Source organism: Rhinopithecus roxellana, chromosome 11, assembly GCF_007565055.1.
Source record: "Rhinopithecus roxellana isolate Shanxi Qingling chromosome 11, ASM756505v1, whole genome shotgun sequence".
In the NCBI taxonomy this organism is placed as follows: Eukaryota; Metazoa; Chordata; class Mammalia; order Primates; family Cercopithecidae; genus Rhinopithecus; species Rhinopithecus roxellana.
The window spans coordinates 46,348,663-46,363,458 of NC_044559.1; the positions used below are offsets into that span (position 1 = coordinate 46,348,663).

The following is a 14,796-nucleotide window of genomic DNA, read 5'->3' on the forward strand; positions in this document are numbered from 1 at the left end:
AGCAAACCACCATGGCACACGTTTACCTATGTAACAAACCTCTACACCCTGTGCATGTACCCCCGAACTTAAAGTACAAGTTGGGGAAAAAAAGAAGCCTTTCTCACCTCTTAGAATCTGATTCAAATGTAGCAGCAATTTCTGCTTAGAATTTCAGGAGGGTCTGCCTGTCCCATTACTTTTGACTTTGGGGAGAGAACTCAAGCAATGTTTGCTTTTCTAGATGGAGTGAGACACAGAGGGAAGGATGTGAGAAACAGCTGGTGATGTAAGGGAAAAACTAAGTCCTGATGGCTGGTGACACTGGAGTGAGGAGAATGTCCTGACACTGGAGATACCAGTTTCTAGGGAAGAGAAACATGGTATAGCCCCTGCCCCCAGGGTGCTTTCAGTCTAGAGGAAACATCACATCCTCCATGATTCACACATCACAATAAACCTACATCATGATAACCCTATGTAATTTTTCCTTATTTTGTTAAGGATGCAACTTTCCAAGGCAAATATTTTCTAATTTTATTTTCCTAAAGCTTTGAGGGATCCTATTCTATAATTTAAGGCTCTTTGGGGCCAGTAAAATTACTTAACATTTTAGTGAAACCTGAAAAATCTGTATCTTTCATTCTTAGACACATGTACACCATCTGCAGCATGATGTCAGTATAAGGGCTCAGAGTTCAGGAGGGAAACAGACGTGGTTCAAAGCTCAGTCCCAACCCACCAACATGAAATACCCTGAGTGAGTTACATGTGTTCTCTGGCTTACTCCATCTCCTTACGTACAATGGGGACTATTCAGGGGCAGTGCTTCACATGTGCATGCTTCTCTTAATTCAGAGGTGAGCTCAGGGAGGAAGAGAGGGGACAATTTCACCAGCAGTTGAATGACTGCTCATCATTCCAATCCAACCTCTGCCCTGGAGGCAGAACCAGATGGGAGATGTAAATCTATGTGTGGTTCCCTTGCTTCTCAAAGCATGGCCTTCTCCTCATGCTGAGTAAGAATCTAATATTTTAAAGGAAATACCTCTTGTACATCACATCTCCCATCCATGCCAACTTCATCTGGTGCTCAATCGATCTGTTTCAGAGCTGAAGGAAGCTGTCTGGGTGAGCTGACCTGTAAAGAGATATGTTAGTCTGTCATCAAGATGACACTTAAGGGACTTTAAATAGTGATTCTGATATCATCATATTCTTATTGTATCTGACTTTTAAAATGATTACTAACCCCCACGCACCTCTGGCCCCTATAAAAAAAAGGAAGTCAGTCCAGAGCCTGCCTGCTGCCTAGCTCCCAGGGCCCTCCTGAGAATAGTAAGTGTGGATTGGGCATGAGTTTTAAATGCATAGGGAACATCTGTTCATTAGCCAGGAGACTTTTTCCCTTAGAAAAGAAAGTAATGGAGAAATCTCACAAAATAAAAAAGGGGCCATTGAGCCCTAAAACCTAGTCTCTTAACATCTTTCATGGCACAGTTGTCTTAAAAAACCAGGCCTTGTGGGGGAGTGGGGAGTAATTTTCTGGAGTTCCATGAGCATTTCAAGAGCTATGCCTATGGGCCTAGGTCCCAGAGGCCCAGTATATTGCCCAGGGCAGAGAGAATTCAGGATATAACCTGGGGAGAAATCCACCTCCACCAGCTTGGTTCTCCAGCAGGTTTCCATGCCCTTCCATGGTGCATGCAGGAAGGTGTCAGGAAGCTCCTGTAAACCGCAGGGGTAAATGGGGAAGGTAGCTGATGGTACTGGTTGCGTAACTTTCCCAGAATTGTGCCAGCATAAATAGAGTTCTCCTGCAGCCCAGGGCTGCAAAGTAGACCACAGAGCCTTGGGTCTATGGGAGCCACGGCCGGCCTCAGGGGGACAGACAGTCCCTGTGAGTGCAAAGGTGGAGCACAGTCAGCAAGTTGAGAGTTCCCCTGCTATAGACTTGAGTAGCAGATGGCAGTAGAATGGGCAAGGGACACTGTCACCACTGAGGACAGCAAGGGTCCCCTGTTAGTCAACTTGGGGTACCACAACAAAATACCCTGAACTGGGTGGCTCAAACAACAGAAATGGATTTCTCACAGTTCTGGAGGTTGAGATGTCCAGGATCAAGGTTCTGGAAGAGTAGGTTTCATTCTGAGGTCTCTTCTCTTGACTTGTAGGCTGCTATCATCTCACTGTGTGCTCACGGGGCCTCTTCCTTGTGTGCTCTCAGAGAGAGACAGAGGCAGAGGCAGAGGCAGAGACAGAGAAGGCTCTGGAGTCTTTTCTTATAAGGACACTAATTCCATCAGATCAGGGCCCCACCCTATGACTTCATTTAACCTTAATTATTTTATTAGAGGCCCCGTCTCCAAATATAGATAGTCACATTGGGGATTAGAGCTTCAACATATAAACACAAACATTCAGTCCATAGCAGTTCCATTGCTACCCAAGGACCCTGGACACAGAGCTGAGACTGTCCTGCTCATCCCCTCCCCAGGAAGCCCCATCATGAAGCTAGCCGCAAGCTTGAGGAGGAGCTGGTGGTGGCAGAACTCGGAAAGGCCAAGTGTGAGCCTAGGCAGGGCTTCATTTCAAACTGATGGGACCTGTACATGAAATGGAACTGTTTCAAGAGAAGGCTGGGAGGATTTCCAGTGATTCAGTCCCACATGCGGGCTGCTTTAGCCAGTGACAGCACTTCCAAAAGGAACAGAAGAGACAAGATATTAACTTGCTGCCCCACTTAGCAATAGGGTGGAAGCTCCTAAAAGGGCCAGGGCGGGAATGGGATATACAGAGGCAACAATTGATTTGCATGACTTAAGGCTGCTGTGACCCAGTGGAAACACATAAAGTGGATGACAAGTGAATGTCGCTTGGTTAGCACTCAGAAGAAAACAAATGTAAGCTATTGTTTTGAGAAATGTTCAGAATGCACTCTCTTGGTTCAGGAGTTTTCTGTTCAGGCTCTTGTCCCTGTTTAGAGGTTGTTCACCAACCGGTCAGAAAACACTTCCTGTGTTGAGGGGGTGGAGGAAGGGGAATATTAATCAACTGCTAATTGAGATTTAGGGTTGAAACACCCTCATCAGGAAGAAATGCTTCAATGGAAACATATGCATCATCCATCTTAATCAATATCGCTATCGAGAAATATTGGTGTCCACACACCTCAGTTTAATCCATGAACAAACATTTGTTTTCCATTGTAAAGAGCCAGGCTCAGCCTTGTTAATACAATGTCACATGCTACTGGAAAAACAAAAACAAAAACAAAAACCAATAACAGAAAATATTTTGAATTATTCTGTCATTTTGATTCAATAAACATTTCAGCTGAGAGAGTAAGACCGGGCATTTTAATTATGTCAGCATATAATAATTAAATCTGGCCTTACTCGCCTTCGGGTATATTTTTAAACAAGAACAAACACAAAACCTCTTTTGTATGCACTCAGTAGCTTTTAATGTTAAGCACATATTTGGCAATGTGTACCCGTTAAGTGTGCTGTCATCACTAATTTCTTTGGTACCCGTGTGATAACATCAGCCAAGAGGAACCATAGTGGATATAACACAAAAGTGTGGTTTATTTCTTTATCAATTGGCAGCTGTGAAAAGATTTATAATTTCCCTCTCCCTGACATCACTGGGCAGGTAAAGCAGGCCGCCCCGTTGGCTTTGATGAAAGGATATTACCCGGCGTATGGAGTTAACACGGGTGACGGTTGTAGTATCTTTTCCCTGATGTCAGTTACAGCTGTTGTACCGTTTCAGGCATGTCGGGAAAGCAGAGATGTTTAAACAGAGGAAGAATGCTCTGAAAGTCATCAAAAGGACACTTTTTCCTATGCCATTCACTCTTGGTGCTATGTAATAAAAATGATTTAAAGAAATTCATTTTTTTTTTCTCAGCAGCAATTCAGATCATAATAAGCTGCTTTTCCTTTCCTTTTAAGCTTTGATAAGAATAACCCGGCATTTTTTAAGATTCTAGAGGCAAGTCCAGTCTCTTCCTCCCCTCCCTGCTCTTCAAGTTCCTGATGCGCAAAGATCTGAGAGAAGAGCCACAGGTTGACATCCTGTTTCTGGCTGCACCCTGGCAGGTCACGGCAGCATCCAGAATGTGTATGCAGAAACCTTCTCAGAGAAGGATAAAAAATGGAAGGATTTCAACCCCCCTGCCCAACACACACTCCAGGCCATTACCTCAGACCATGTCTTGGGGTCTCAGGATCAAAACTGTGCCTGAGGCAATTGACCTGACTTGAAAAAAATCCTTGAATTTTGGAAGTGACATGCCAAAGTCGTGGCTCCATTCCATATGGCTGAAACAGCTGTGTGAGTAAAGGAGTCCCCCACTCCCAAACAAGCAGCGGCTGTGGGGAGAAAGGGCGGATCTGATGGAATTTCAAGGGTCTCCCAGGCAGCCTGCTCTCCTGCCTAAGTGGGGAAACGTTCCCTCAGCGTGGGACACTCAGGAGAAGGCTGGGGAGATTTCCAAAGCCATTCAGTCCCGGTGCGGGCTGCTTCAGCCAGTGACAGCCACTTCCAAAAGTTTTCTATTAGAGCTAGACATTCGTGGGTAATTGTCAAGTATTGATAAAAGCACAACTACAATGAACTCTGTAACGTAAAACCCTCTGCTCATGGGCTCATTTTCATTACCAAACAGATTATTTCCTTTGCTTTTAATGCTCATGCAGACACACACACAGACCCACAGTGGATCGTTTTTCTTGTGTTATTTCCCGAACCCAGAGCTCTCACACACCAACTGCCAGATACCTCCTTTGGGCAGCCACATCACCCCACTTTCTCTTCTCTTATTCTGCCCCTGATGTGCCTCATACTCAGACCGTTGGTCATTTGATGCTGTCAGAGACCAGGCCCCTTGCCTGCAATTTTTATACCAAATGTTGAAATGGGAGAACCTCAGGCATCAAAGTCTCAACTGCTCTCCCACAATTGGCTGTTTCAGAAATAGTTTCTTCAAAGAGCCCTGTTACATCCGAGCAAGCATTTGCTGACTCACTCGGGGAGCCCACAAACTTCCAGGAAGTTTGGTTGGCAATAGACACTAACAAAACCAAGGCAATTGTTTTTCCATTATTTCATTATCAGCTGGCAGAGAAAACAGCCGAAATAGGAATTGCTCCTTCGACATGAAGTCATGGAGACCACAGTGAGATGGTCCGGTGCTGTCACCACCTGGATACCTCAAGTTATTTCAGATGTTGCTTGGTCTAAGCTCATAAATATCCTCTAACCATCTTTACCCCTTGCTGCCAGCTGTATCACTGAAGAATTGTTTTAGGCCAGAACTGAAACACACTCAGACGTAAATAAATCTATTCCAGAACAGAATTTAATGATTAAAGTTACAATGGTAAATTCTATTTAGAATTTTCCAAAACCTCAAAATATTCCCTGAAGTCTGATTTTAATAACAGAATTCAAAAAATGGGTAACCAATTCCTGAGAGAAATATAAAGCACAGCAGTTACGATTCTTCAGGGCTTTACTTTCATAGGAATTATAACATAATTACATTATATTCCTGCTAACATCTTTCATAATAGAAAAGAAATACTGGCTATCTGAATTCCTTTCTCAGCATCGAAGGACAGTTACAGCAACAGAAACCCAAATCTTAGTTTCCAGCCTTGTCCTAAGCCTGCTGCCCAGAGGAAAGATCAGCTCACACCAGCTATCACATATTCTTACCTTAATTCTCCATCCTAGCCACCTTAGTTAAGACCTGTTCTCAGAAATACATGACTCAGAGGCATTTCCTTTCAAGCTGATGTTTGTTTATCCTTTAGATTTTAAGGCTGGGCATTGGATTTGCAAAGGGGATAAGGCTCTTTGTGGGCATTTTTGAAGGTTGGCTCCATCTAAGCATTCTCTCTTTAAATGTCAGCCAACACAAATCTAAAAAGTGTCATAGAACAGTCTAGAAGTGGTTGGGCCCTGAGTTTAAATGACTGATTATAGAAAATTAAAACATTAGCCTGATGAGTTTTTGCATTTTTTGTAGAGACAGAGTTTCACTGTGTTGCCAGGCCGGTCTTGAACTCCTGTGCTCAAGAGATCCTTCCATCTTGGCCTCCCAAAGTGCTGAGATTGCAGGCATAAGCCATCATACCTAGCCATGTGCAGGATCTTTATCTGGGAAAGACTGTCCTTAACTAATATCATAGATCTGATTTAAATGTTTTCTAAAAAATCACTTAAAGTGTAAATAGAAATTCAGTGTAACATCCTGGAAGAGGTCTAATGAGTTCAAGAAAACAGAAATTAACCTGAAGGCAAGCTTGTCACCCTGCTGAAATGGCTTCTGAGTGTGAGAAGAACATAAAAGGAAGGAGTTTATGAAGCACCCTATTTATATTGGCAGGTTTTGGCTGTACCAGCACCCATGAGTTCAATGGTCTTGTGTAGCACTCACTACAGAGCTGAGGGATTCCAGGAGGACCAACTCACAGCCCCTGTGCTCTTAGGTTTCCCAAGACAGTCCTAACTTCCACCTCTACTTAGAATAGGAAACACTCATGGTGTGTTTGCTTTAGGCTAGTCATACTTCTAAGCATTCGACACTCACTGGCTTATTCAATTCCCATAGCAACCTTATGAAGGGAGCACTATAATCATCCGCATTTTGTGGTTAAGGAAACAAAGACAAGGTTAAATAACTCACTGTGCCAGATATTGATTATATTCTCTCTCACTCCATATTCACCCTTTTTGCCTGCTTTGTTAAAATGGATCCAGGCCCTTTCAGTATTTTCCCTTTGCCAGCTGACACAATGTTAGGCTTTGTCAGTAGAGAGAGCTAGAGAGAAACTGCAGGAGAAAAGGGTGCTGCTTCCCAGAGGCAGTGTATTTGCTCAGCCAGCTCCAGCACCAGGCCCTGCAGGTGGCATGTGGCCAGAAGCACTCATGGCCAGCTGCTTCACCAGTCCCCTCCCTGAGGTGGTACTGTAGCAGTGTCTCCAAGGAGACGGTTCCCTGTGGATCCTAGAGGGCAGATCTCTGGCAAGTTCCAGAGAGATTTGTAGATTTTCACCAAGTTCCACTGGCATGCCACCACAGAAACTTCTCCACCACCTGCCGAGCCCCTGTGGTTCCCCCTCAGCCCAGGACTAGGAGGAACACTCTTCCTAGGACTCCTTGTATTTGCTGTACCCACTATATTCTTGAGGGCTATCTTTACAACTTACTAGCCAACCTTTTGCTACTCTAATCTGCTATTAAGGTTAATGATTAAACATATTAAACTTTTCCATTCAAATGACTGTGTGGTTTCTCTCTCCTAGCTGGACCCAGACTGACACCCTTGCCAGAGGCCACAGACCAGGAAGCAGCCGCCAAGATTGGAAATCAGGCAGCTTCCATGCTTGACAGTGTTGTCAGACCCTTGCGTGGGCAGGAGGGCACAGGTCTGATGCAGTGTGTGCTGATGTGAGGTCTCTGATTCATACTGGAGGGCAAGGCAGAGAGGACACATGTCAGGAGAGAACCCCAGGGTGGCGTTTTAAACAGTTTGCAGCAGATGTGTAAAAGAAAGGCATTTCAGAAAGAGGGGACAGCACGTACAGCAGCGGGAGGAAGGGAGGGAGGGAGGGAGGGTGACAACTTCAGGGAAGGACAGAGGTGTCACCAAGCTCCTGCTTCATTTTCAAACCTTTTGTTTCATTCCCAGGGAGAATCCTAGTAAGATTTAGAGTCTGGAGGATCCTAAATCTTGCTCTCAATGGTTTTACCAGCTTTTCTTTTACCAGTTGTCTAGGAGGCAACATTATCCACTGGAGCATCTAGAATCACAAGGACTTCCATGGTGGTCAGAGGCAGAAGAGGATGTGGAGCAGGTCAGTGGTACCTGCTGGGTCTTGGGCAGCATTTTATACCTTATGTTATCTATCCTGGCCACCTACTTCATAACAGAATATATAACAGAGAAATACTTGTATTTTTATAATAATTGCATTTATTTCCATTTGTGTTGTAAAAACTAGCTTGTTCTTAGCTTCCCAAACACACATATTTATAAATAATGTGTATTATAAACATTTGGAAGAACAGACAGCAAAGCTGGACCATTAGGCTATTTCTTAACAAAACAACTTTTTTTATGGGATGGGGCAGGAGGAGTGTTGCAGAAAACACTGCAGTTACACCAGAGCTTCCATAGCAATGGATTCTTTTCTCCCTGGTGAGGAACGGTGCTGGGGGCGGGTGACTGAGGGCCACTCTGACTGCTTCAGGTCACAAAGAGATGGGCTGATTGTTCCACAGCCTCGGGCGTTGCACCCACTGGTTTCCAAGTCAGCTCTAGCATTGGTGGTGTACATGTTCAGAAAGTTTAAAAATATACTATATGCTGACCCACATTTTGGCATTTGCATAACTGGCAGGTGTTGGTATTGAAATTTAAAAGGATATGGATTTGGATCCCAAAAGTTTGATGTAAAATATTCCCTAGGGATGTAAGCAAACTTGCTTGTACAAGGCCTCTCTGATGGGCAGGAAACAGCAGGGTAGAAGAAATCAGAAGCAAAAGGTACAACTCAGAAGCAAAAACGTGAAGGGGACTGTATCTAGTGGGTTACGTGGAGGTGGATTCCCCACAACAGATTGTTGACCTATTTCCTCAAGAGTTATTGTTTCTGTTTGGCTTGGGTCAGTAATTCAGGAAGTGATGTTTTCCTTTATGGAAAAAAAAATCAAAGGTAAAATAAGTGTTTTCCCATCATGAAGATATTGCTAAGTTTAATGGCTTATCCAGCATTTGAAGTCCTCCCAGGTCCAGGTAGCGTGGTCAACAGGGCAGCCTGCGGTTAGACCGCATTCCTTTGAAGGAGCTGGTCCAGTAATTGCTAGAGGAAAAAGGAAACAAAGATGTCAAGTTCAGATTCGGCATCTGTGCACCACACACATCACACCTGCTGGTGACGAGGCCATTACCTTTTTGAAGACTTCGGCACGGAGTCTGTTACTTTGTAAGATCACCCTTTTCCTTTGTTCTTCTTTTTTCTTTTTAACTTCCGGCAAGTTATTATAGATTCTGAAACAGATTCAGAACACATTTGGAATGGTAGTTTGACAGCGCGCTCCCGCCGTGGGGCTGCATCCTGTCCTGACGGCAGGCTCTTACATTTCAAAGAGAAGATTGCTGCTTATGGACTAGCTCACAACTGTAGGATGCCAGGACGAAGGGCTTTCCTGACCATACCCAGAACCTGCTGCATGGCAGGGGATGGCACCTTGTCCAGTGCTACCTGGGTCAATGAAACAGGCAGAGTCCCACCAGTAGCAAAGCTGGAGAGGCCAGTTGCTTATTCAGAGTCATTGTTTTTGTCCCTCCCTTCTCTATGATAATTAACAAATTAATCATAAAATGAAGGATTCTAAACCTACTCCTTTAGTATTCTGATTGTAAACTTGTTTCCAAATACCTTCTTACCACTCAATGTTTGCCTTCCTGTGACTTAGAAAAAGAACAGCAAATAAATAGAAGTAGCGGGAATTATAATACTGTAATAAAACACATATAAGTGTGTGTGTTTTTACCTCTCAACCTACTGCACTTTGAATTAAGGGCCCAAGGGATATTCCTCTGGACACTTCTTTCCTACTTTCTAACAGAAACTTCATGGACTGATGCCAATTAATATTTCATTATAATCCACTGACACAGTGGAGTCCCTGTAGCCTGAGCATTTAGATTGCTGTACATGTGGCACTCGGCTAAAACATCTTTCTCTCGTGTTTCAAAGCCAGATACGATATAGGGAAGATATTCCACCATTAAAATGATAAGGGCAATGTAGAAAAATGATGATGACTGTCTTTGCAGAAGGTATTGGACACTAGGCTTGAATTGCTTGACATGAATTATTTCATGTCATATTCACTACAGTTGGAAGAGGCATATAGTGTCCCACTGTTATATAAATGAGAAACCCAAGCCCCAGTAAGATCAGCAGGTGTGTATCAGTCCCTTGGCTGGCTTATGGTGGGCTGGGATTCGAACCTTGGTCTGTTTGACTCTTTCTACAAACCCTGTCACCCAACCATAATATGGCATGAAGCTACTCGTGAGATCCTGGAAATGCCTGTGCCTTGCACTCTGTAGGCATCAACATGGGTTGAATGAATGAATGAAAAAATGAACACGTAATTGCCACATTCGGGAGTGATTCTAGGAAGGACTAGGAGAGAAAACTCTCAAGGAGTCAGTTAGAAAGTAAAGATGTCTCAAAGCTCTGCAGTGGGAATTTCCTCAGATCCATATAGACTGATCTTTCTGATACTGACCATCTCAATCACCTGGCAGAGTGGTTAATATTAGGTGTCAACTTGATTGGATTGAAGGATGCCTGGATGGTTGATAAAGTCTTGTTTCTGGGTGTGTCTGAGGGTGTTGCCAGAGGAGATTGGCATTTGAGTTGGTGCAGTAGAAGAGGAAGACCCACATTCAGTGTGAGTGGGCACCATCTAATCAGCTGCCAGCGTGGCTGGAACAAAGCAGGAGGAAGAAGGCAGGATAACCTTGCTTGTTAGGTCTTCTGGCTTCCTTCTTTTTCCATGTTAGATGCTCCTCCTCTGGCCCCTCCTGCCCTTGGACATCAGAATCCAGATTCTTCAGCCTTTGGACTCTTGGGCTTGCACCAGTGGGCTCCTGGGCCTTCAGCCACAGACTGAAGCCTACACTTTTGGTTTCTCTGGTTTTGAGGCTTGTGGACTTGGACTGAGCCACTACTGGCTTCTCTCTTCCCCAGCGTGCATATTGTGGGACTTTGCCTTGTGATCGTGTGAGCCAATTCTCCCTAACAAACTCCCTTTTGTATACATATATCCCATTAGTTCTATCCCACTGGGGATCCCTGACTAATATATCTGGGAAGTGTAAAATAAAGGCTCCTAGGTCCCACCTCTGTTACTTCTGATTCAGTATTTTCTTAAAAGAACTTCCCAAATAAATCATGGTCCATCCATTCAATGGACCACTCTGCAGACAGTCAAAACTGACAAGGAAAATAATCTATCTATTCGTCACAGAAGGGTTCACAGACATAAAGTGAAAAAACAAGCTACCGAGAGATGGTGTGTAGTATGATTCCATTCATGGTTAAAAATCACACTACTATATATGCACAAATAAAAGTCTACTTTAAGGCAAAGAGAAAGGCCTGACAGGATACACAGGAGATATCACTGTGGGTGTCTGAGGAGCTGAGACTGGAACAGGGAAAGTGGGCTGGGAACAGGGAGGGGAACCGCTGGTCACGAGGGGACTTTAGCTTTACCTGCATTGTTTGCATTTTTAAAATAAAAATGTAATTTAACAATACAATTAATAGCAAACAATACAAAGAAAAGAAAGCTCCAGGTGATTCTGTGGGTGAGCCAGAGTCAGAGCCCACCCAAAGTATAATCCACAGAGCAGCGTGTAAAGCCAGCTGCTAAATCCACCAGAGGAGACCAGCTGGGGGAAGCCAGTTACTCGACGTGCAACGTCACCTAGCTCACTTGTCCTCTTTGAGCCTCAGTTTCCTCTTCAGTAAAATGATAGGGCAATACTCTCTGACTACTCATGCTACTTTGAGATCTATTATTTTAATTGCTTAGTTTGCAAGGCTCCATAATGGTGGCTTAGGGTTTGGGGACGGGGAGGGGAGGATTTGGCTGAAATTTTTCTGTAAATTGAAAAGGGAATGGTTCTGGCATGAGGCATATGCAACTTTGCACTTCTGAAATAGCAAGTCTTAAAGCCCAGTGGCCCTTTAAAAACCCCAATTAGAATGCTACGAATCAAGTCTTTAATGGGACAGTCTCCCTTTTCCTCGTTTTCACTTCCTTATTTACAAAGAGCCTTCCAATAAATGATCAAAGTTACCTAATCACCATGGAAACAATATAATCGTGGTAAAAGCAGAAATTGTATGCCTGAAGTGGGGAGAAAAGTATTCTTCCGATTTCAATGGTTTCTTTAAGTGTGCTATCAACTTGATTTAATTATTATAATTCCTCCCTGTGCTAGATACTTTATTATAAACTAATGACATTTTACTTGCATGAACTTGGCCAACGCTGCTGAGCTATTATATTTTGGTTAAGAGGCCAGATCTTAGAAAGAATGGCAGCCTTTGTGTGCACCAGATTGGTGAGAATTAGTGGGAGTCTTGAACAGGCACCAGGCAAGCAGAATGAGGAGGATGTGCTGGCAGCGTGGCCGCCAGGTCTGCTGGAGACAGAGCCCCAGGAAACCTAGCTCGTGGCCCCTTTGAGGCTCTACTGGCTCCCATGTGCCATCTGCCTCCAAGGTTGGATCCTTTCCTTCAGTCCCTGCTACAGTCCAGACCCTTAGGAGAAATAGCTTCTCTCCCCCTCATAAAATTACCTTCAAAGGTGCAGTGACAAATAGCTCCTGCCCAGAGCGACAATATGAATGTGCAGGAGTTCCAGCTCAGAGTCTGGGAATCTCTTAGAGACCAATTACTGGATTGGTTCAGAATCCAAGACCTACCACTTTCCTAAGGTTTTTCCAAGAGCAGCATTAACATTCAAAAGCACACCTCAACTACCATATTTATTTTAGACGTTTTTTCAGGTCTGGAGCCAAAAAGACCTCAGACCTTAAACATGGGCCTACAAGCAGTGGTCCCATTGGAGGGTACCTGAAGCCTTCAAACCACCCCACTTGCCCCACCAACTTCTTTGAACACTATACAATAGCCAGGTACCTCTTAGATCGCATATGCATCTCCTTCTCTGAAATGCACCGTTCTTTGGGTTTGAACAAGTTATCTGGAAAAATTAGAAAGAGAATTAAGTTCAGAAGGTATAGAATCTTGCACATTTCTAGAGAAACATTATGGTTAGTTCATAATCTGTTAATTGATCCTTATTCTAATCCATATCCTGAGTCTAAGCAGAACTCAGTAGAGACTGATACACCATAAGTGGTTGTATTGACAATGGCCAACAACGGGGTTGGTCTTGACAATAGTTAAATAAGGACATGAAGTACAATGTTAGCATCTAACCTACTTTACGGAGAGCAACACCTTTGAATGCTTCCTTGTTGCGGGAAGTCAGGGACCCCGAACAGAGGGACTGGCTAGAGCCGCAGCAGAGGAACATAAATTTTGAAGATTTCATGGACATGTATCAGTTCCCAAATAATACTTTTATAATTTCTTATGCCTGTCTTTAATCTCTTAATCCTGTTATCTTCATAAGCTGAGGATATACGTCACCTCAAGACCACTGTGATAACTGTGTTAACTGTACAAAATGATTATAAAACGTGTGTTTGAACAATATGAAATCCAGTCACCTTGAAAAAGAACAGAATAATAGCGATTTTTAGGGAACAAGGGAAGACAACCATAAGGTCTTACTGCCTGCAGGGTCAGGCAAAAACAGCCATATTTTTCTTCTTGCAGAGAGCCTATAAATGGACATCCAAGTAGGGAAGATGTCGCTAAATTCTTTTCCTAGCAAGGAATATTAATATTAATACCCTGGGGAAGGAATGCATTCTGGGGGGGGAGGTCTATAAACGGCTGCTCTGGGAATGTCTGTCTTAGGCAGTTGAGATAAGGACTGAGATACACCCTGGTCTCCTGCAGTACCCTCAGGCTTACTAGGGTGGGGAAAAACTCCGCCCTGGTAAATTTGTGGTCAGACCGGTTGTCTGCTCTTGAACCCTGTTTTCTGTTGTTTAAACTGTTTATCAAGACAATACGTGCACCACTGAACATAGACCCTTATCAGTGGTTCTGTTTTTACCCTTTATCCTGTTCCCTCAGAAGCATGTGATCTTTGTTAGGCCCTTATTAGTAGTTCTGCTTTTTGCCCTTTGAAGCATGTGATCTTTGTACCTATTCCCCGTTCTTACACCCCCTCCCCTTTTAAAACCCTTAATGAAAACTTGCTGGTCTGAGACTCAGGCGGGCATCACGGTCCTACCGATATGTGATGTCACCCCCGGAGGCCCAGCTGTAAAATGCCTCTCTTTGTAATTTCTCAGCTGGCCAACACTTATGGAAAATAAAAGAACCTATGTTGAAATATTGGGGGCGGGTTCCCCCAATACTTCCTTTAGCAACAGAGTCATGGTTTTCTGAGAAAAGTGCCAGAGTATAAGGTCATTCCACCCATAGAAAAATCCCTATGCTAGGTCTGTGAGGCCTCTAAGGACAAGGAAATCCCCCACCTACCCCTAGGGCATTTTGCAAGAAAGAGGTGTCACTCTTGTCTTTAGCCCTGTCTCAGGGCTGCTCAGCCTCTGCAAGATGAAGACCACCTTGTCCCCTTCCTAATGAGGGGAAAGGTAATGAACCACAACATAATAATCATGTATGCTCGGTATCCTTTAAGAAAGTATACAGTAGTTAAAAATCACTATGAGACTGGGATTTTTTCATTCTAAGTACCTATCACTAATCATAATGATGTTCACAGAGGGCACACTTAAAAGTGGTGTGTGTTTAAAAAAAAAGTGTATATCCTTTTGCAAAAGTTGAAAAAGGACTGTTCCAATAACTCAAATTTCCATGAGACACTCGGCCGTGTAGATTAACAAAGGGTCTGGCATATGTAAATGCTCCTGGGGTGCTTGTTGCATGGAGGTGTGTTTGAGCAACTGCCATGCTTCCTAAAACACCTGGGCAGTAACCTGCTCGTTCAGCAGAAGCAGACAGGCAACTTGGCCCCTTGCCAAGCATCAGAGTTGGAGTGGGCCTCCTGCGATCCCCAGTGAAGTCCTGGGTCTTTTTCTATTCATCTCCTCCAACCCGGGCCTGT

The 14,796-nt window shown here is 43.9% G+C and overlaps 1 protein-coding gene across 4 annotated transcripts in view; it reads right to left on the minus strand.

Moving 5' to 3' along the window:
- Window positions 1-7,950: 7,950 nt before the first annotated feature.
- C11H10orf90 (chromosome 11 C10orf90 homolog) overlaps window positions 7,951-14,796 on the minus strand; it is a 242,254-nt gene continuing 235,408 nt past the window's right edge. For 3 of the 4 annotated variants that reach the window (XM_030941364.1, XM_030941362.1, XM_010357851.2), the window contains 3 exons: window positions 12,729-12,792; window positions 8,947-9,046; window positions 7,951-8,858 (listed from right to left, as the gene is read on the minus strand). In XM_030941364.1, coding sequence (XP_030797224.1) covers window positions 8,820-8,858; window positions 8,947-9,046; window positions 12,729-12,792 — 203 coding nt within the window. In that variant the 3' untranslated portion in view covers window positions 7,951-8,819. The remainder of the gene's footprint in view (window positions 8,859-8,946; window positions 9,047-12,728; window positions 12,793-14,796) is intronic. The other variant, XM_010357841.2, reaches the window with a different exon arrangement.